General features: G+C 42.4%; 1 protein-coding gene across 2 annotated transcripts in view; it reads left to right on the top strand.

Annotated features, from left to right (window-relative positions):
• The first annotated feature begins 13,206 nt into the window (after nt 1-13,206).
• Nucleotides 13,207-22,318, top strand: part of LGI1 (leucine rich glioma inactivated 1) — a 45,338-nt gene continuing 36,226 nt past the window's right edge. For both annotated transcript variants that reach the window (XM_018558713.1, XM_018558714.1), the window contains exons 1-2: nt 13,207-13,813; nt 14,444-14,515. In XM_018558713.1, coding sequence (XP_018414215.1) covers nt 13,614-13,813; nt 14,444-14,515 — 272 coding nt within the window. In that variant the 5' untranslated portion in view covers nt 13,207-13,613. The remainder of the gene's footprint in view (nt 13,814-14,443; nt 14,516-22,318) is intronic.

The following is a 22,318-nucleotide window of genomic DNA, read 5'->3' on the forward strand; positions in this document are numbered from 1 at the left end:
TTCTTACCATTCACTCCAGCCAGATGTTTTTTTATAGTCTTAGATTTAAGAATCCCGGTGTTCTGTTGAGAATGCCGACCCAGTCGAATTTGCCGACCTCAGCATCTGCACTTGCGCTCAGAGGGGATTAGCGAGGAAACCGGCATTTATTTACAAAGTATTGATTTGTAATTGTTAATTGTGACCGTTGATAATATGCCATCCATGGCAGTAAATGATGGATGGCATTTTCTGCACATTCACAATTACTATTGTAAGCAATTACATAATAAGGTAATTCCTTAGGATGTTAATTGTGAATGTGCATAAAATGCCATCCATCATTTACTGCCATGGATGGCATATTATCAACGGTCACAATTAACAATTGCAAATTAAAACTTTGTATCAAAATGCCTGTTTCCTCGTTAATCCCGTCTGTGCACAAGCGCAGATGCTGAGGTCGGCAAATTTCGACTGGGTCGGCATTAAGAAGACTACTAATCTAGTACCTGTTTGCTAAGATAATATGACTGATTTTTTTGACTTGACTTTTAGAAGTCACATGTCCCATTGCTGTCATCCTTATCCTTGCTTTACTACTTAATAAATCACTGACCCGGAACAAGTGGTGGATAAGTCCTCAGAGATGCAGAGAGCAGCGTGATAACATCAGCACCATTCTCTGCATGAACACACTATGAGTGAAGGGTGCACTGGTGACACCCCCTCAGGGTCATGACTCCCTTCATTTATAGTATTTCCTAAGGCTGCTTTCAGACTAGCGGTCTGATCAGGTCCACCTGTAGGTTTCTCAGGTTGACCCGATCGGATGCCCAATGTAAGTCTATAGGTATCCAGAGCTAAAGAGACACAGCTCCAGCCACGTCCAGAAAAACAAAGGGTTAAATATTCCATTTCTCCAGACCTGAGAAATGGAATCTGATATAAAGGGACACAAGTCCATTTACATCTGATTCCCCATAGACAGACATGGGGTCTGGTCATTTCAGTTTTCTCCTCCATTGCAGCGGTGACATCCAATACAACAGGAGAAAGCCTTAAGCACACAGGCTTTTTCCTGTTTGGCGCACGTTCATGGAACGTGATGAACGACACCTAAGAAGGCTCGATACTTAATCCTGATCTTTTGCACCTTATATGATCTTCTTTCTGATGACTCGGTTGTTTTGAGATGTTTATTTTTAATCCATTTCTTTTAATTTTTTGCTGAATTTGTATATGACTCCTGGAAACCATCAGGCAAGTTTTGGTGACTGTGCAGTGTCAGCAGCTGTGGAAATGTAAAATCAATTTAATTTCATGTGATGTGATGGATATTCTTAATCCCCCATTTTCAATACAGGCTGGTCAATAGAAAGGGCTAGTTATAAAATCTACACAATAAACCATTTTATATTGACATGTCAGCCTAAAGTGGCCACATAGATAAGATGCTTATGTGTTGGATGGGAGGTTTTGTTCTTTGTGATTTTTTTTCTTTTACAACAAATGCATTATAATGCACTGACACAGCTCATTCTCATTTGTATGGTAGGTATCTGACTTGAAAGGAGAAGGTTCTTTCTTTTGCATTGTTATGGTACTGCAGAAATGAGTCTTTCATTTCATGGCGGTGAAGGTGAGGCATTCCCTATGCACGCCTATTCTTGAAGCTGAATTCCAGGATAAGCAAATATTGTCTTTATACAAGGGGAAGGTGTATTCTTACTTGAGTCTTGGAGTGCTTTGTGTATTTATTCCAGATCTGTGCAATAATCCAGTGTGAGAATTTGCCTCTGTGCAGGAGCTTCCTGTAATAAAGAACGGTCACTGCTGCTCCATCTTCTTGTGCAGTGTGACTGGTCTTTTCTCTGCCCACCTCCTGTATTTTTTGCAGGCAGCTCTGCTCTCTGCACAGGCTATGCACAACACAGTGGTGATGTCACTGCTATTTTTACAAGGTAATAACGGGTTGCAAATGCATCTGGTGCACACAAAGTAGATTTATATCCTCTGCGGCTGTTGAGAAATTCAAGTTTTTGTGCCTGGAGTTCAGCTTTAAAAGAGAACTATGGGGTAACCTTTTTGTCCCATAGTTCTCTTTATTGTCATGGGAGGATATATACTGAACCTCCTCCCATAACCTAAAGCTCAGTATATAGCGAGCTATTGCCCGCTATTTACTGAGAGCGCCGCAGTCGGGATGGATCCCGGCAATGCTGTGGAGATCCATCCAGCTGGCTGTTCGACAGCGGGCTCTGCCTATCTAGAGGCTGAGCCAGCTGTGCCCGGCCCCTACCCCCTCCGTTCCTCCACTCAGCGCTGGAGGATCGGAGAGGGGAGGGGGAAACCCTGCGGGGAGCGATGACTGACAGTCACTGCTCTCTGCAGGGAGATGATCAGGAAGTGAGCGAGTGACGGTATGTATTCGCTCACTTCCAGATCTATAGAGCCAACGCGTGACAGTTTCATTGTCGCACATCAGCTCTAACTATGAGGATGGGTGGAAATCACTCGCCTAATAAAAAATCTGTCACATGTGATGATTGAAGGACACAGCATTGTAGATCATATCGAGCAATACAGAAATCAATTAAAGGGTTCAAACATACATGAGATTTGAATCAGTTGTGAACGTGAAATATAACACTGTTATAAGGAAAAGTATACCTGTCACTCATCATCTGGGGGGAGCTGTCACTTTTCCATCTATGTGGCTTCCTTTCATGCCAGCATCTGTCTTTTCAGGCTAGACTTACTCAAACAAGGGAGCTTGATGTCACAGACGCCAGATGTGCAGTTTCCTCTGGATCCCGAGGTAGTTGGTATATCTGACCAGTGAGAGTGGATCCTGCACTGATGGGACAGAGAGTCACAGGTTCAGTTATCCTAGCTGTATGTGTGTGCACAGCTTTATGTGCACCAAACAATAAGAGGAAGTTTTTTATGATTGTTTTTAATAACATTTCTTGACATCAGGTGCTGAGTTTAATATGATAAGAGCATATTTTTATTGAAATGGACATATCATCTTTAGAAGAGAATTTGTTGTAATTCATTTCACTCTATAAGGTGTTAAATATTTGCCATGCTTATGTTATAGATATTTTGCTATATACTTTATTGAAATAGTAGGTTGTTGTTTTTTTTAATAACACGCCACTATCAGTATTAATATTATTTCATTGCAGTTAGACATCCTATTCTCCCCTATAATGTACTGTTCTACAATGAGCACAGGTGCAGGCATTCCACCAGCAAACATTAGATTCTGGGAATGGTATTTTTTGGCACAGGGGGATTAGTTGAGAGGAACCTACAACAGCAGAGATTAAAATGCAAACAAGTTAATATTAGGGTGGGTGATGTTAGGCTTGGGGTTAGAGGGACAGTTAGTGTTGAGGGGGATAAAGGTAGGTCATTTCTCTCAGGACCGGGAGCTACCAGCTCCTGTCCGCTAAAAATTAATGCAACGACTTTCTCTGCACCATCAGACAGCAAGTACTATTCTGCCTTCTGGTTGGCATCAGAGCCTGAGAAAAATAGGTTTTTGTTGGTATTTATTGTAATTGTTATATTTATTATGACCCTGCTCTCTCTGGTTTGCCTGTCTGCCACTTGCAGGTCCTGCATGCCATCGGCATTGACTCATGAGTGTTATTCAATTCTATTTGAACTTCAGCTTCTATGACCTCTACCAGTTTACGGACCACAGTCTGACGACTTTAGCGACCAAAGTGTTATTAGTAGCTGATGCTCTAAACAGACTTCCAGCAGAGGTAGCGAGAATTTAAATATGCTTGGGGCAAACATAGATCTATACTAAGACAAAAAGGTTAAAAACAGAAAACAAAATAAAAAAAGGGGCAAACTTGATAGAGTTCCTAGATAGAAGCTTCAAAAAGCAGGCAATTCATTTAATAAAGCACACACTGTTAGAAGCAGTGCTTATTTGTGTCACATCATATTATGTTATATATGTTAATGCCTGAGGGTCAGAGTCAGAATGGGGCGTTACATTGGTCCCTGGTCACAAGAGTAGTGTTGCTATGCTTACCCTTGCTCTAAAGATGTACCTAAGGCTATATTGACACAGGGCGGCTGGGGATTCCTGCAGCAAGAATCTATGGATTCTTGCTGCAGGTATCCCAGGTGTCTGTTATCAGCAGTAGCATCAAAAAGTTTCCAGGTTAAAAACAGAGGTTTTAGATACACGTCTTCTGCAGAATATGTGAAAGCCGCACTGCCTCGTCAAGGCACCTCTATGTAGTGCGGTCCTAACTCTAACCTATGAGAGTCTCCTTCTTGGAGCACATGTAGCAAAAGATAAAATTGGGTGCAGGTTTGCCAGGAGGTAGCCCAACCCCTTAAAGGCACAGGGACGCACAAGGGACCCCGCACATCACAACGGCAGCTGAGACCCCCAATGTGCCACTGCACCAAATCAGTCAAGCAAAACAAATGGCAAACGCACTCATCAACTTATCACCAGCTTTAAAGCAAGTTGCACATGGAAGGGCTTTAAACATTACAACAGCAAAAAGTTTCCCAGCACACTTACCACCCAGCATGCAAAAAAAACTGTCTAACCTCTAAAGATAAAAACAGAGGTTTTAGATACACGTCTTCTGCAGTTATCAGCAGTCCACATGTAATCATTTGTGGACGCATCCAATCATCTATCCTGAACAGCAGGTAATCATTCCATGAACGATTACATATGGACTCTTGCTGTACTGCCACCCGTACAGACACACCTAGGGTTAATGCCTCAAGAATCTGCAAGTTCGTGCTGCAGGAATCCCCAACTGCAACCTATAGCCTCGTCTGAATGGGGTCATACTATCCTCCCTTGCCCTACACCACCTGTCAGCCACCTTGCCCTGTTCATGCATAGAATCAGAATTCAATGCTTTGTCCCTCAAAGACTGTGCTGCCTCCACAAGCACAGATCAGAAATCAGTTGTTTTCTATGTTTCTTGTTCACACTAATAAGGGTTTAGGCTAAGACTGAAACTTGATAGAGTTGGCCTCTTATTTCCTGCACTGTTTACAATTGCAGCACACTCAGTAATGGATGATACAAAGCTTTCATGCAGCCCACCAAAACTATATAACTAATGTTCTATTCGATTCAACAGATTTATGGCATCTTGCCTGCAATCTGGTTTGAATGATGATATATAGTGACTGAAGCCAAAGAAATCATTCACAGACTGCATTTCCATGGATATTTCAAACATGTTATCTAACTCAATGACATTTTGTTTGCTAAAGCACTGTGTATCATTACATTTACATTTTTTAAATAACATACTCATTTTACCCCTTTCCATCCTTTGTTAACCCTCAGTGCTGCTGATCTCCTGTGGACTCTTTTTAGCCACTTCCAGTTTAGATGCATGTACTCCAGCTGTGGCTGCATGGTATTTCTCAGGGCGGGTTTCCTGATGATGACAACATTGGAACATTCGTGCATAATGTGTGTTAAAACGTCCACTTGTGTGGGGTGTTGTCACCATGTGACAGGGTGACCACGCAGGAGCAGAATGGGGAGACGAGGACAGAGCGTGTTTAGCCTATAACAGGAAGTGCCTGAACAAGAACCTTGATGGCAGGACCACCAGGTATTACTTTAATGAAAGCGGCAGATTTAAAAATGTTGATAAGGACTTTTGAAATTACATCAATGTGTAAAGCGTATAATTGATTGTAGTAATTGGGCCTACATCTACTTTAACTTCTTTCCTTGACCGATGACGGGATTATACCGACACGATCGTTCACTTCATTAAGGCCTGGTGACGGGATAATCCTGTCATGAGGTACAATGAACACTGATCCGTGGAGGGACCGGTGCTCATTGAGTTACTGCTGTTGCTGGATCCCTCGTGGTCCGAGGCAGACCCTCAACAGTAGATTAGGTGATCACGGCACTATGACCACAATGATAGCTCATCACAGAGCCGTGACAGCCACTAAGCCGGATTGCAGCTCACTGTATTGTGGAGATGCAAGCCGGCTTAGTGTGTTACAAACTGATACAAAGTATCTCTGAGGAGAATACTCTATTTTCCTCAGAGATACTAAGTATCAAAGCTCCTGTAAATAAAAAAATAACCCCTTAGTGCCCCCTAGTTTAAAAAAAATAATACAATTTCAAATAAAAAAAATTACAAAAAATATGTTTAGTAAAAAAGTAAGAAAATATAGTGCAGAGGAGGCTATTAAACATAGATTTATTTATGTATTTTTCTTTTTGTCTCGACTTCAGCTTTAGGTGTCATAATTTAACTGTTGATTGTTTAAGAGGCTATCTGATCTCTGCATTGGGCTTCACCTAGCAGTTTTGTACATTGCAATGGATCTCAATAAAACACGGTCCTTGTAATATGGTTTGCATTTTGCTCAGCAAAAAAGAACATGTGTATGCAGTGCGGCTTTATATAAACAGGTAAAGCTGTCATACACCTGGGGTGGTTCTCCTGATCCTAGATTTACTAGATTACTGACCTGAAAATAATTCCTCACTTATTTCCATTCAATGTTCTCATTGTATGTTCCCATTGCTCGTACTCATTGCCTGTGATCATCTGGCCATGCGCCATATTGGCGATCTGGGCTATTTCGTTAACTGAGGCACGCTGGTAGTAGGAGGGGTTCTTTTGGGCTGACCTACTTTTTGAAAATTTTTGCCAGTGATCAATTATCCTGAAGGTTAAAGCAGAACTGAACTTAAAGTGGAACTATTGAGAGATTAAAATGTACTCTTCCCAATAGTTTGAGCCGCAGCTGTCACATGCTGGCTTTATAGCTTGAGAACTGAGCTATCACATACCGCTGATCGCTCAGCTTATGGCTTCTGCCTGCAGACAGCGGTGACTGTCAATTACCACTCCCTGCAGGGATTTCCCCTTCCCATTTATGTTCCTTCAGTGCTCACTGGAGGGGCTAGGACAGGTTAAGGGTGCGCACAGCTGGCTATGACTCTAGAGGGGCAGAGCAAGTTGTCAATCAGGCAGCGGGGTGGATCCTGACAATATTGACAGGATCTTTCCTGTCTGCAATGTGGCTCTGCAGTAGCCCGCTATATGCTGACTTTGGTTGACAGGAGTACATTAGTAAATATACTCCTGTGACCCAAAAGACAACTAAAGCCCAAAAAAGGTTTTAAAACTTTTTTTTTTTAGTTTTGGATAGTAAATGAGTTATAATTCCTGTCAGCTTTTTTTTGCCATCTGTCTTAATGGAGAGATTTCCCTTCACTTCCTGTGCGATAGCCACAACAGGGATTGAGAGGAAATACCTCCAAAGTGAGGGAGATCCCTGTTGGGCAGCATGGTCACCTGAGCTAGTGTCCCTACTGGACGATTTCTGGTCTATTCCTGGTCTGATGACAACCCAAAGTTTGGGATTCTCTTTCACTTTCAGTGATAACAGTCACCAGCACAAGTAGAGAGGGTGAATCTCGTCAATGGGGAAAACAGGCAGCAATACAAGCCTGACAGGTGTTCTAATCCCTCTACACTATATCCAAAACTAAAAAATGGGTTTCACTTGTACTTTATGGACTTCTTGTGTCCCTCGATGGACTCCAAGAAAAAGGATGTTATGGTGAGCACAAAAATCCATGTTTTTTTTTTTTTAAATGAGCTGTGGCACTTTACACATCATCAGGTCTGATTGGGTTATGACCATTGGTCTGTCTGTAGTTTTACTGCACTTCAAACATTAATACATTACTAGTTATTACTAGTAAAAATCGTTAAGACACATTGAGGGGAATTTATCAAAACTGGAGCAGACAAAATCTGGAGCAGCTGTGCATGGCAACCAATCAGCCTCTCTCTTCAGTTTGTTCAGTTAAGAATTGAAAATGAAAGAGAGAATCTGATTGATCGCTGCTCCAGTTTTCATCTGCTCCAGTGTTGATCAATTCCCCTCTGTGTCTTCATTTCAAATAAAACCACTAGAGCTGATATTGTACAAATTACAACTGTGAGATTATGTAAAATGTATCTCACTTGGTGTCTGTAACAAGATCAATGCTTATTGACAGGTGTGATAACATTTATATTGTTTCCTTATGTTTTATTCTTTCTATAGAATCCAAGCAGAGACAACTTGACTTGAAAGCAGCATATGGTCCTAGAGTCAGAAAGACCCAAGATAATCTGTTTTCTTTACTCATAATGATGCACAGGGTAGAAAACTACTGAGAAATGTGTTCCAAAGTGTCAAGGTCTTTGTGTGGTAAAGAAACAAGAAACCTGGCCACCGCAGGGATTGATATAGGAATAGTGCTGACCTCCCTCTGAGTGGCCCTCTGAAATCCCCAGCTGCCTAGACATCTGTTCCTGTGGTCCTGAACTTGGCCATTTTTGCAAACACAAGTTCTAAAGTTTCTGGCGCCTGAGAGATTTCCTCCTAACACCTCACATATGTATCTACTATCTACATTGATATGTGGAGCCCACCACAGACCCCATACTGACTTCGCTGAAGGACTCATTCCCGGTAGTAATCCTTCCATCCGGTTAATTCTAGCAGATTTAGATTATTATCTTTATATATTGCTTTATATTCTGTATCACTTTACAGTAAAAAGAAAACATACTTGATTAACTGTACAGAGGAAAATAAATAAAAGGTACAATGACCCACCACATAGATTATTCTCATGTTCTTCTCTAGATACATTTAAAAGACCTTGTCAGAAATTGCAGGTAAAAACACAGACCGATCCCTGTAAATAGATCTGTGAATGGACGATGCAGCTGTGCGAGTGGAGTCACAGACAGGCATGCAATAATCAATAAGATGCAGGAAGAAGCACCCCGCACTTCAGGTAAGTGGCTTGATGGTGGGGGTTAGGTAATGTGACCTTGTTTCATGTTACAGCCTAAATACGGCTGTGGCATGAAATATGGTGCGAAAGGTGGACTATGCTTTTAAAATACAGTGATGACAAAGTGCAGTAGCCCATAGCAACTAAGCAGGCATTCTCTAGACGCATGTAAACTAAAATTGAGAAATTAAATCACTTACTGCGTGTTGGCACTGTTGGTTATGTGTTTAGATCCTTGGATCTCAACTGGGTGTTCGCGACCCAAAAGTGGGTCGCGACCCCGTGTTCAGTGGGTCGCCACATGCTTTCCACTTTTTTTTTAGGTGAGAGGCTCCTCTGCCTCTCCCTAGCGCAACACTGTTAGTTCTCGTGACAAGCAGCCATTCAAAATATGCTGCCCAGTGCCGAGTGTCAGCTTAAGGTGGGATGAGATGGGGCTTTGGCCGCGAGGGAGCTCCATCAATATGTGCATTTATTACAACTCCCTCACCTGTCCTGTATGCAATGCACACATGGATGGAGCTTTATAACAGTTCAACAGTTTGTGTCTGTGGTTGTGTATGTATGCCAATGTTTTTGAGGACCCATTCACACTAGCACAGTGCCTTAATCGCATAGTACCATGCGATTAACTCACTGTACCATGCAATCGTACTTACCATGCATTCTGGTGTGAGAGGTGTGTTGGGTTGCCATTCATTTGAATGGTTCCCCTAAACGCACCTCCCGCCCACAGCTCGTACGCCCACACTTGAACACGCGGTACCCTAATTCCGTGCATTCCGTTGCAGTGCGACTTGGGTCGCGTCATAATGACCAAAGACAAATGTGGGTCCTGAGGTTACACACGTTGAGAACCACTGGTTTAGATGAAGCACTGAGACCCCGAGAAATGCTAAATTAAGTTTGACTTGCTTAGAAGAACATTACATGTAAAAAATATGGCATTGTGAAGAAAAAACATAGAAAAAAGAAAACTTCCTTTGTATCATAGATGAGCATGCACTTAGAGACTAACATTGCACTACAGCGCCATCTACAGCTCAAAAGACATATTACAGTACATTAATATATGCTGTTGCATTTCCCTATAGGCACCACCCTCTACACTTTATCCCTGACCTTTACACTGCCTAAGGCCTTGTTCATACTTTGCTGTGTGCGGGTTGAGGCGCATTCACGTAATGCAGGAAAACGTGTGATGCGTGAAGTGGCACCATTATTTGTTAATGGCACCCAAACACAGCAGGCAAAATGCGCCTCTTTGCTCGTGTGTTGACATGTGACAACCCACACAGTCAACATTAACCTCTTGCCGTCCGCCCGTAGTAAAAAAACGGACGGACGGCACTGCAGCATCTGCGGGTTGCCGTCTCCAGACGGCAATTTTTTTCTGCACAGCTGGAATTTCTACATGAGCTTCTTTGCTGCATCTGTTGCGCATAGTGAGGCCATTGAAATGGATAGGATGCCCTGTGCTGATACGCGGCAAGAAGCACATAAACGCACTGCCTGTGTGAAGGGGCCTTACAATCTAAACTCAAGTAATTATTTGTTCTGCCTCCAATACTCAGTAATTAATGCATTCGGGAGCTAAAATTGCTTTCCTATTTAAAGCAGAACTTGAGGTAGGTATAAAAAATGTACTCCTGTTATGGGTTTATAAAAACTATTAAATATATTATAAATATAATCAGCGCAAGTACCAAAAAATTTCTAAAGCATATCTAAACCCAAAACCAACATTTTTATATATATCCTTTTAGCAGTCCTTGGGTGCGGTGGTTGCATTAGGTTCTTTTTTTCAGGCTAAGGACATTTTCAGCAAGTACAGTAAATACATGTTAATCTTGTAAGAAATGCTGTCTTTGTCACTTCCTGTGGGCTGAAAAGACAGCAAAAAACGCCACTTCGTTTGACCATAGGGAGCAAATAGAAATACCTGGTACTTCCAGGTATGGAGGATCATGTGACACACACCCCTTCCTCTCATGTGTCAGCATTGGTTATTTTTCTAGACAGTCCTCAGCCTCATAAGCCCTGACTAGATACTGTACTCGTACTCACCCAAATGCTCCGTTACTTACCTCCGATACTGGAACTTCCGGACAGAAAGAGGTTTTCCTCTGACCGGCAGTGCCGAGGGAGCATGGAACTGGCTTCCTTTCGCATCAGGAAGCCAGACAGCGGGTTATGACCTGCCTCCCAGCTTGCTAATTGGCTAGGACGCCGGCTTCACTTGTTGCTAGGCAGCATGGCTTCCTAACCAATCAGGAAGCCAGGCGGCACGTCATGTCCCACCTCCCAGCTTCCTGATTGGTCAGGAAGCCAAGGTGCCTAGCAACAAATGGAGCAGGCTTCCTGTCCAATCAGGAAGCCAGGAGGCGGGTCATGATGTGCCACCCGGCTTCCTGATTGGCGAGGAAGCTAACTTCACTTGTTGCTAGGAAGCCAGGCAATTTCGGGAAGTGAATCCGGTGTTCTTTCGATAGAACACCGGCTTCCTGGGCTATCAGTAAGCCAGCCAGCGGGTCATGATCCGCCGCCCAGCATCCTGATAATCGGGGCACACGGCACCGGTATCGGTACTTGGTATCAACGGTACTCATACTCGACACCCAAAAAACGGTATCTGTGCATCCCTATACTTTTTTTTAGAACTTTATTGAAATGTTACAAGTGACATTTCATTCATTTTGATGGGCACTGCAGGGTGAGAGGCGGTTGTACCGCGTCGCATCCCATTGCAATAAAATAAAAATACTGCATGCCGTACTTGGCCACATGTCTGTGACAAGGTAAATTGCCATGCCTTGCATTGAGCTGCTCTGGAAAAACGGACAGTGCATTGCCAACGCATTGGGTGTGAAAATGCCCTGAAGGAAGCAGTGGCATACTGAAAGGAAGCTGTGTACATTATGTGTGGTTGGGGAGGGGGTATCAAAGTGAACATGTTGGTTTGCCTGGTATGCACGAAGCATAGGCATCACTTCAACCATGATCAGTGACCTAAGATTCAGCTAAGCTGAATTGTCCTGCACATCCAACTCATGATTATGTCAGTTGTGCATCATGACAAATGATCCTTCCAAAACCTAGTGCATACAGGCAAAGATAAAAACAGAGTTTACTACATTTGGAAACTGCCATTGAAAGGCTGTACTATCAGCGGATACAATCTATAACATTTGCAGAGTGGTCATTATTATTATTATTATACAGGATTTATAGAGCGCCAACAGTGTGTGCAGCGCTTTACAATATAAGGAAGACTTTACAATTACATACAATTCAAGGAGGGCCCTGCCCCTAAGGGCTTACAATCTAAAAGGGAAGGGCCAGTGATACATGAGGAGGAGTGATCACAACCATCACGCCACTTATTCACGTGGTTTAAAAAAAAACTTCCAACTGCTCCACCACCCCTGGAAGTGTTATAGTTTGTCTCCGGTCCTTGTCACTCCCGTTGCTGCTGGACAACTTGGTCTGCATATAAATGTTGAAAACAGTATAAATAAAGGCATGAGAAATAATTTAAAAAAAAGCATTGTGTATCATAAACAATTGCTGTTATTTTTTTTTAGATAAAATACTTATTTTCACCTTTTTTTTTCACCCTTCATTGCATCTTAAATGATTGCCTGCAGTCACTTTCTGTCTGCATGCATGCAATCCTGCTACGGCTACGCAGAGCGGGTTTCCGGATGGTGACAACAGTGGACCATGTCTGCATAATGTGTGGCTATGTAGTCTCCATCAGATACCCTTGTGACAGTGTGAAAACACCAAAGCACAACTGGGAGATGGGGACAGAGCGTTGTCACCCTATAACAGGAAGTGCCTGGCTGAGAACCATCACGGCAGGATCACCAGGTACTATTTTAATGAAAGCTGCATATTTAAAAATTCTGAAAATGACTTTTGAAAATGAATGAACTCATAAAAGCTTATATGAGATTTTACATATACTTTATGCAAACTATTATTTTTGCAGGCAGTCCCTACACTGCTTATTATACATGTAACAAATATTTCATAAGGGTATAACTATGGTTTCTGTGCTACATTTCTCTGCCAGGTGCATTTGGTTATTTCTTTATTTTTAATGTGCACATTGATAATCTGTTATTATCTATAGCACTGTTGGGTGACATAAATGGCATAAGCTGTGTGCCCTGTTGATGGGCATTTATCCTGTGTCTGTGGGGTACCTTTAAGCCGATACTACTTCCTTATTATCTGCTCTGCTAGATGTCCTGCAATATATAAGACAAGGTTCCCATAGGATTTCGCCGTGAAGGGATTCAGTGAAAATGATGAATTCCCTCCCCTCCTCTCAGCCCCGGCAAGACACAATGCTGTACTATTTTTGGTTCGCATGGAAAGGGCCTCCCTTTGAAATCAGCAGGCTGTGCATTTTCTAAATGACATCACTTGGCATTCTGCTGCTGTGTGAGCTTGATATTTACATGGCAATGCATGTGTCCCTTGTTCTTGCTCCTTTTGCGAGGCAGCGGGACATTTCCCATCGCAGAGCACAGCTCTAGTCTTCTTACTGCCCCCTGCGCGCAAACACACTCTCACACATACACACACACACATACACACACTCACCGCTTTCTGATAAAGCTGCAGGTCTTTCGCTGCAAGCCAGTAGCTAAGGAGAAGAAGACAGCAAAAGGAGAAAAAGATCCTTGTATTGGCCTTAGAATAAAGCTCATTAGCTGCTGTTCATGGTTTGGGCTATCCGTCTTACTGGCTGCAGTCACCGAACACCTGGAGGATGGGGAATGGTAGAAGACCACCTAGAAGGATTGCCATCTTCCTTTGCATCTCCTTTGCTCTTTTGCTAATAAACAAGACGGAAGGGAGAAAACCAATCAAGTCAAAATGCCCAACCTGGTGTACTTGTACCAAAGACAATGCCTTATGTGAAAATGCCAAGACTATCCCTCGCACCTTCCTTCCTGACGTTATCTCACTGTAAGGGGCTGTAAGCATTTACTACTTCAGTGTATGAATGTATGAACGACTGTCAAGCCTTGGCTTACAGGTTAACATTACATGTATGCTGTGTTTGTACATTGCACACGCGAATGTCTTAGACGTGAATTTATTAGCTATATGTCTTCATTTACTATATGTATGGCTAAATCTTACAGCATGTATAGGCTGGAATTTCACCATAGCAATGGGCATGATCCTCGACTGTGTGTGTGTGTGTATCATATCAGGGCTTCGGGCAAGTTGGTAAGGGCAGTTGTGGCGGATGCTAGAGGTGAATGATCTAGAGGTCTCTTACTACCTGTCATTCTGAAAGATTTGCTCACCTATAGACAGCCTAACAAATTCTTCTTAAAAAAGCTGGCAAAGAGCAGTGGCGGTGTACAAAATAAAGTAACCTCTAGCAGCTAGCTTTAATCTTTCATTGGTTTAGAGGAGTCTTAACACTGGCAGGCGATTTGCTGATTGGTTGCCGCTGTTGATTACCGCACATCGCTCTTTACTGACTGTTGTATTTTATACATCTGACTAATTAAAGCACCAAATTAAGATAAAAAAATTTTTCTTTTTTGATTTTTTTTTCCATGCATTTGTCTCTTTCTTTTGCAGGTCCTTTGTGAGATCTGAATTTACAGAAATCCCAGAGGGAAGTTTTTTGCACATCCCGTCTCTGCAGCTGCTGTAAGCAAGCAAGCTTTATTCTTTACCATAGGGGGCTACATGTGTGTCTTCAAGCAGAATCTATTAGAGTGCATTGTCTGAATGAAGTCACCTGTGTAATATGCACTCTTGTCCTTCTAGAAAATGACACTGCTGCAAAGTGCCGGAGACCCTGACCGCTTGTATAATCACAGGCACATATAATTAAATTGAGTGCAGCAGCTACACAAGGCTCTGCAGCTCCCCTAGGCTGGTGAAGGAGGTGCTCTGATATTCACTGTACTGTATTAGCTGTTAGTAGTGGAATAGGCTGAGCAATGCAGCACTCAGATTTATATACATCTATGAGCACAGCTCTCTGCATCTTAATCTATCCTAGTAAAATGTATATACAGTAGAAGTTTGAGGAAGATTTGGTAGTGCATTTGCTATGATGTTTGTTTGAGATAGGGGTGCATTTGGTAATGACTTTGGGTGTATTTAAAGAGTCAATGTGCGTTAAACCAATGAGCATTTATTGTCATTGGTTTCAATGTCTGAGTCTGAGAGGTGTAACTCGGTCAATGTTTTCGCTACTCTTGTAAAAAGTGGTCAATTAGAGTGGACAAGCGCAATCTCATACCTGCAAGTAATGCAGCAGAAGTGGTTTGCTATGACAATAGGGAGACTGTTGGTCACTGTTGAGTTGACTGCATGTGCTCCCAACCATCAAAGTGGGTTGTTGTCACAGATTTCTCAGTGTATTGGAAAAATAATTGTGTGACCTGACTCAAAGTTTGCCGTTTCTGTGTAGAAATCATATTAAACCGTTCACTATGACCCTACTCCATCCAGATGGGGAGAAGCTTGTGCAAGGTCTCTGTAATGCAAACCAGGAGAATGTCCACCCATGTATGTTAGATGATTGTCACTTGACCCTTCAGATTGTCTGGGCATCAGCTGCCTGTTAGCTTCCATAGTTAGCGTCTTACACCTTTGATAAACCTTGAGGGAGAAGTCTCCTTGCTGAGTTCAATGTTCCCTGCCGTAGCTTTTCCCTGTCATGACATTTGAGGAGTTTGCAGTGCACACAAACTTGCACATTTGTACAATACTGTCATGCAGGATGATGTGCCTGTTGGCCTGACAAATCATAATATATTGGTTGCATTGGTTCTTGGGGTTCCACTGCCATCGGATGCAGTATGTATGGTCAGCTTCACTCTAAGCATGTGTGCTTTAATTTATGTGCTACTTTTGTACATTTCTGGCTAAATTCTTTGGGGGGAATTAATCAAAACTGGAGCAGACAGAATCTTAAGCAGTTGCCCATTGCAACCGATCAGCTTCTCTCTTCAGTTTTTAGCAATTGAATTACCTAATCAAAATATATCAGCCCTTTTCAGATTGATTATCTTTTTGTGTTTCCTGAGTAATCAGATTTGTATATACGTATGTTCTGCACATATCTCGTAATGTGGCGAATGTTATGAAGTTAAATCAAACTTGTACTCTGCCCTAAACTGAGCCCTTCTACACATAGAAGGCAGCATAAGATGTCAGATGGTAGCTGTATATAGATTGCCCCCTTATTCATCCAAATGTCAAATCCTAATAAAAAATCTCAACTACCAGAGTACAGGCAAGTAGGCACACCCCACCGCCTGTATTACCTATGGCAGGTGAAGAAGTCAGAACCCCTGAAGGGTGTGACATCACATAAGGACAAGTTAAAGCGTATTTCCACTTTTGTAGCCAAATTGGGAAAACACCTATTTTTTTATTTGTTACATGTTTCCCATTCACATAACATAACTTATAAATCATTATTTTAGTTTATAAGTTTAGTATACAGGATAAGTTTAGTATACAGAATACAGGTTACCTTTAAAGTGATGCTAAACTCAGGATTTAAATCTTAAAAATGCATTCAAGTACCTTAACTTCATCATTGAATCATCTCTGATTTTGTGCTGACATTGTCCTTCCTTCTGGAGGGGGGCTACTTTTGTTCCCTATGGTCCCTGTGTGTGCTGTAAAGTAGCCACCTCCCCAAGCTAGTTCCCGTGATGGACTACAATCTCATGTTTAGTTTACTAATTTGTATTATGATTGTAGTCCATCCCCGGGGGGGAGCTTGGAGCATTGGCTACTTTACAACACACACAGGGACCATAGGGAACAAAAGTAGCCCCCCTCCAGAAGGAAGGACAGTGTCAGCACCAATTCAGAGATGATTTGAGGATCTACAGCCGAGTGATACACAAATTAGATACATTTTTGTTAATAGTTAAGGTACTTGTATGTATTTTTAAGATTTAACTCCTAAGTTTAGTGTCACTTTAATGTTTGAGTTGTAATGTTTGCCTCCGTTATAAATATGTACACAGCCATAAACTGCAACCTATTTGGCTTTATGTAATAAAGTGGTGCAACTTGCAATATCAGATATTTGCTGATGAGATTTAAACTTAATTAACCTACCCCCCTAGGCTGCTGAGAGGTGATTTCTAATGATTCGTTATGGGTTAGTGCATGCCATTAGTCATTCTGCCGTGTTATTTACAACCCTTAAATTAAACCAGTGACACCACCTGTCACAATTTGTTTTAGATAATCCTTAAATGTCTATCTAAAGGGCATGTTTTACACTATTCTGGAAAAAAGTAGGAGGGTTAAAGGCGTTGTCAGTTTTTTGTTTTTTTTAATCATCATTATCTCATCAGGGAGTTTTTCTTTCACTTCCTGTCCTGTAAACTCAACAGGAAGTGAGAGGATATCTTTCCAATGTAAGGGAAATCCCCCTCTTAGTTGTCATGGGAACAGGGTTTCCCCTTTTGGATTTTACCCTCTCTTTCATTCCCGGTGACAGTGATCAGTACAGTGGAAGAGGGTGAATCTTCTTAATGGAGACCCAGACAGCAAAAAAAAAAGAAAAAGGTTTGCCTTTAGTTATACTTTAATTTCCTTCTTCCTTGCCCAGCTTTTAGTTCTGATCTTCTGATTAAACTGTAGCTTTCAGTTCTATTTTCACCAATGTTTTGTTAAAGTCAATCCCTGGAATTCATGAAGGGCGTTATTATTATTATAATTATACAGGATTTATATAGCGCCAACAGTTATAGCACCAACAGTTTGCGCAGCGCTTTACAATATAAGAAGACATTACAATCACAATACAATTCAAGACAAGATGGCAAGGAGGGCCCTGCCCGTGAGGGCTTACAATCTAAAAGGGAGGGGGAAGTGATACATGAGGAGGTAACTGTGTGGGGATGAATTGTTTGAAAAAGTGATAGTTCAGTGGTTTAGTTTGAGGTGGTATAGGCTTCCCTGAAGAGATGAGTCTTAAGGGATCGCCTAAAGGCAGTCAGAGTGGGAGATAGATGGACAGGTTGGGGTAAAGAGTTCCATAGGATGGGAGAGACTCTAGTGAAGTCCTGGAGGCGAGCATGGGAGGAGTTGATGAGGGAGCTGGAAAGCAGGAGGTCTTTTGAAGAGCGGAGGGGACAGTTAGGGTGATACTTTGAGACAAGGTTTGAGATATAGCCGGGGCAGAGTTGTGGATGGCTTTGTAAGTGGTTGTTAATATTCTTAATTTTATCCTTTGGGCTATTGGAAGCCAGTGCAGGGATTGGCCAAGGGGGCTGCAGACACTGAGCGGTTGGTTAGGTGAATGAGTCTAGCAGCTGCATAGATACTCTTTAGAAACGGTGGTAGTGCAATGGCAGAACTTGCAGCAGATACATGTACGTGTTTGTAAGGTGTATCTCTCCTGTGAAGTGGCAGAGAAGTTAATTGGAGCATTTGGGAGAGTAATGGGAGCGTATCGAGTATCAGTTCCAGAGGGACTTCATGGAAGATGTCTTCTATCCCCTTTCTTTATCCTCCATATAGAGGTATTTCTTCATGAATGTGTTGCAGCAATAGCACCACACAGTAGAAATGTTACAAATAAGAACAACATGAATTTGTTGTATACATGTGCATGCTAACAATGAAAATGTTGTGCGGGTTTTCATTAATTTGGTTCAAGGCTTCTGACAACATACACACCGCCAGAAATGTCTTATTGAATCACTCCCAATATGTATCCAGATAAAATTTAAACTCAAGCATTTAACTTTGTCTGTAGGCAGTGTCCTGGCAATGGTTAGCAATGGCGTGAGTGGAGCAAGGCTGGAGAACCCTTCAGTATTGAAGTACCTACAAGTCCCTGGGAGCTCTGCATGCCATATAGCATTATGTCTGGCCTAGTCTGAACTGTGCACAATAAAGGCAGCTGCCCTAGGACTGGCATAGATTAATCATGCATTGCAAAACCACAAAATGTATTACATGTCTTTACGAAAGGAGGCCAGTAGTTTTATTTGAATAGGATCTGACCCCCCTCCCAAAAGAGGGCACTTTGACACTCAAAAGTCCTCCATTTACAGAAAATACCATGCAACATTCAACAGGTCTCTATGTAGGTAAAGTACTATGTTAGTGTGGAGCCTGTAAGTGTTTAAAGGGGATTTTTTTTTTTGATGGCCCCTGTCGGGAATCTATTGCTGTAAGCGTCCATGCTAGGAAGATTAATGTCACGAGTTGTCACCAGAACAGGAATAAAATAAAGATTTCCCCACGGGGCCACATTTGTACCAGTGTCTTAAGGTGACCATACACTATACAATAAGGGTAGCCAAACTTCAGCCCTCCAGCTGCTGAGGAACTACAAGTCCCATAAGGCACAGCAATACTCTGACACCCACAGGCATGACTTCTAGAGGCAGATGCATGATGGGATGTGTAATTTCACCACAGCTGGAGGGCCGCAGTCTAACTACCCCGCTATACAATCTGATTTAGATCTACCATCCTGCCTGATTTAATATCAAATGATCGGATTGTTTAGGTCTGTCCTCATAGTACATAGTTTTGGTAAATCATAAGGAAATTGTACAATCAGATTTTATAGCGTACAGTCAGCCGAAGAGGGGATTTGCCTAATTTTGGAGAGATTTAGAGAGATTTCCACCCACTTCCTGCATGTCTACCGGACAGCAAGTGAAGGGAAATTTCTTGAATGGGACACAGCAAAAATAAATATATAAATCATACCTGACAAGTGTTCTCTATCTAAAATTAACAAAAAATTAAGTCTACTTTAAATGTAGGTTTAGTGCGTCCATGTTGAATATTTACCTGCAGTGTCCAGACGCAGAGACTAATACAGCGATGGAGTTTTGTTCATAGATGTAAATAAATTACTTTTCTCTGCTGATTGGCAATGGCACATGCCTGTGTAAAGTGTTTTTTTGACTTTAGTTCTCCGTTGAGCCAAAGGAGGACATTCACTATTGTACTGCTGTGACCCAAAGTCAGCATCTAGAGGGCTACTGCCCCTATATGCTGACAGTGCAGAGCCACTGTGCAGCTGGGAAGGATCCTGACACTATTGTTAGGATCTACCCCACTGTCTGATTGACAGCTTTCTCTGCCTCTCTAGAGGCAGAGCCAGCTGTGCCCGCCCCCTCCCCTGTCAGTCCCTCCAATGAGCTCTTCAGTAACAGAGAGAGGGGAGGGGGAATCCTTGAGAGGAGCGGTGACTTACAGTCACCACTCTCTGCAGGGAAAAGACAGTGAGCTGAGTGATCAACGTTTGTGATTGCTTAGCTCTTGATCTCTAGAGCCGGCAAGTTGACACCTGCACTGCTGTAGGTATTGGGAAGAGTACATTCTACTCTGTGAATACTTCTCCATTAATGTTAATACTTAATGTTACACTCACAAGACTGGTAATGAACGAGCATGTAGACAACCCTCAGAGCTGGTACAGATATCACCATCTGTAGGCGGTCCGGACTGTATGAGGGCACTGTTGCATGGCTATTGTATCAGTCTATTGAGTTCCAAGAATGTGCAATACCTACCTGTATGTTCAGTTGACTGTTCGGCTTGTTCTACAGCACTGGTCTTGCTTCACACCTACCGGAACTACTTAAAATCAATGTTAATTAATATATTTGGGTGAAAATAAACCTTCCAGGTTGGAAAATCTATTTGTTGTTTACAGTATTTAGTAAGAGTAGACAGACCGTCTGTTTTTGGCCAGAGGTAAACATTATAGACATAGAAATGTTAGTCATTTTGTTACATCAGCAAAATAGAAAATGTTTGCACCTGGAAGCAATTGTGATGATCTAATCCTCTGTAACTAAATGAGTAAATTGCAGGGAAGATAAATCAAAGAGATACTCGAACATCACACGACAACCATAGAAGATTCATGTTTGATGGCCTGCTGCATTACTGAACACAGCTGGACAAAAATGTTTTAAAGACAAAGCACTGTGCATTTCCAGAGAGCACGTGTGGTTGTAGAGTTTACATTAAAGTTCGTTTCTGCACTCCCATTTTTTTGTGACTGAATTAAATATTGAGATTTGTTGATTAGGAACTAGAGTGCAACGACTCTGTCCCTTTGAGACAAACAGTAATGTATTATTCTTGGTGATGTTGGATATACATGCAGCCAATTTCCACTTGATGAACCGGACAAAATTCGCAGTGGGTGCCGCTGTTGGGACCCTTTTGCCCGGCATCCCTTAATCAGCTGATCAAAGGAGCTGGTTGAATAATTCTTGGCTGAATGGAGCTTGGAGCCATTCAGGTGCAGGCTCTGTTTGGGTATGCAGACAACGGCCGGCAGGCAAGGGACTTCTCAATCAACGCTCGAAAGTGTTGATGGAGGTTATAATTTTTTAATTCAGCCCTTGGGTTAGCTGACTCAGACTTGTAAGGAGAAGTGGTAGACAGTAGTAAAGCACAAGGGTTGTATAGCAAGTTGTATAGCATTGGAAAGAAGCAGAACCTGTATATGTAATGAGCAAATATGGCAGCCACCATGCACATATATAATTACTAGGGATGCACCAATACTAGTATCGGTATCGGTGGCGATACCAAGTATTTGGGTGAGTACTCACCCAAATGCTCCAATGCTTACCCCCGATACCAGATCTTCCATTCAGAGGTAGATTTCCTCTGACTGGCAGTGCCGCGAGGGAACATGGAGCTGGCTTCCCGGTCAATCAGGAAGCCGGGTGGCAGGTAATAACTTGTGCCCGGTTTCCTAATTGGCCAGTAAGCCAATCAGCATAGAGCGGGCCAAACAGCATGGAGCCAGCACCCAGGCAAGCAGGAAGCCAGGAGGCTTGTCATTACCCGTCCGCCCGGCTTCCTGATTGGCCGAGAAGCTGACTTCATACTCGTTATCGGCGAGTACAGAACGATAAATATCGGTACTCGTACTCTATACCGAAAAACCAGTATCGGTGAATCCCTAATAATTACTTCTAATAAGTACATACAAACAAGATTTTTAAAACCGTAACATATCAATACACTTATTTTCATCAAGCTAATGTCTTATACAGGATTAAATGAAACATTTTTGTAAAGACTATGCATTACCTTTAAGGCTTCCTAACTCTTATTCTATTTAAAAATAGCCTTATAGCTAAGGTCTAACACATAGGTGTGCGCATAGGGTGCAACACTGAAACCTCAACAGCGGGCGCCAGTTTTTTAGTCACTGAGCTGGTGGAGAGATTACAAAGATCTCTCTGTGACCGGCTCAGCGATACAGAGCACAGCAGCACTTGCCACTTACATTCCTCAAATAACAGCCGCAGACCTCGGTGCCTGGCAAGCTGTGAGGGAGCGTGGCTGTGGCTTCCCAGGCTTCCCATCCAATCAGGAAGCCAGGCTGGGGGGTTACATGACAGGCTCCCTGATTCTTTACTGCACCCCTGGTGGAAGAGGTAAGGGACAGTTGAAGAGATGGGGATCCAGAATGAC

The sequence above is a fragment of the Nanorana parkeri genome, unplaced genomic scaffold (genome assembly GCF_000935625.1).
Source record: "Nanorana parkeri isolate BGI_ZX_2015 unplaced genomic scaffold, ASM93562v1 scaffold353, whole genome shotgun sequence".
Lineage (NCBI taxonomy): Eukaryota > Metazoa > Chordata > Amphibia > Anura > Dicroglossidae > Nanorana > Nanorana parkeri.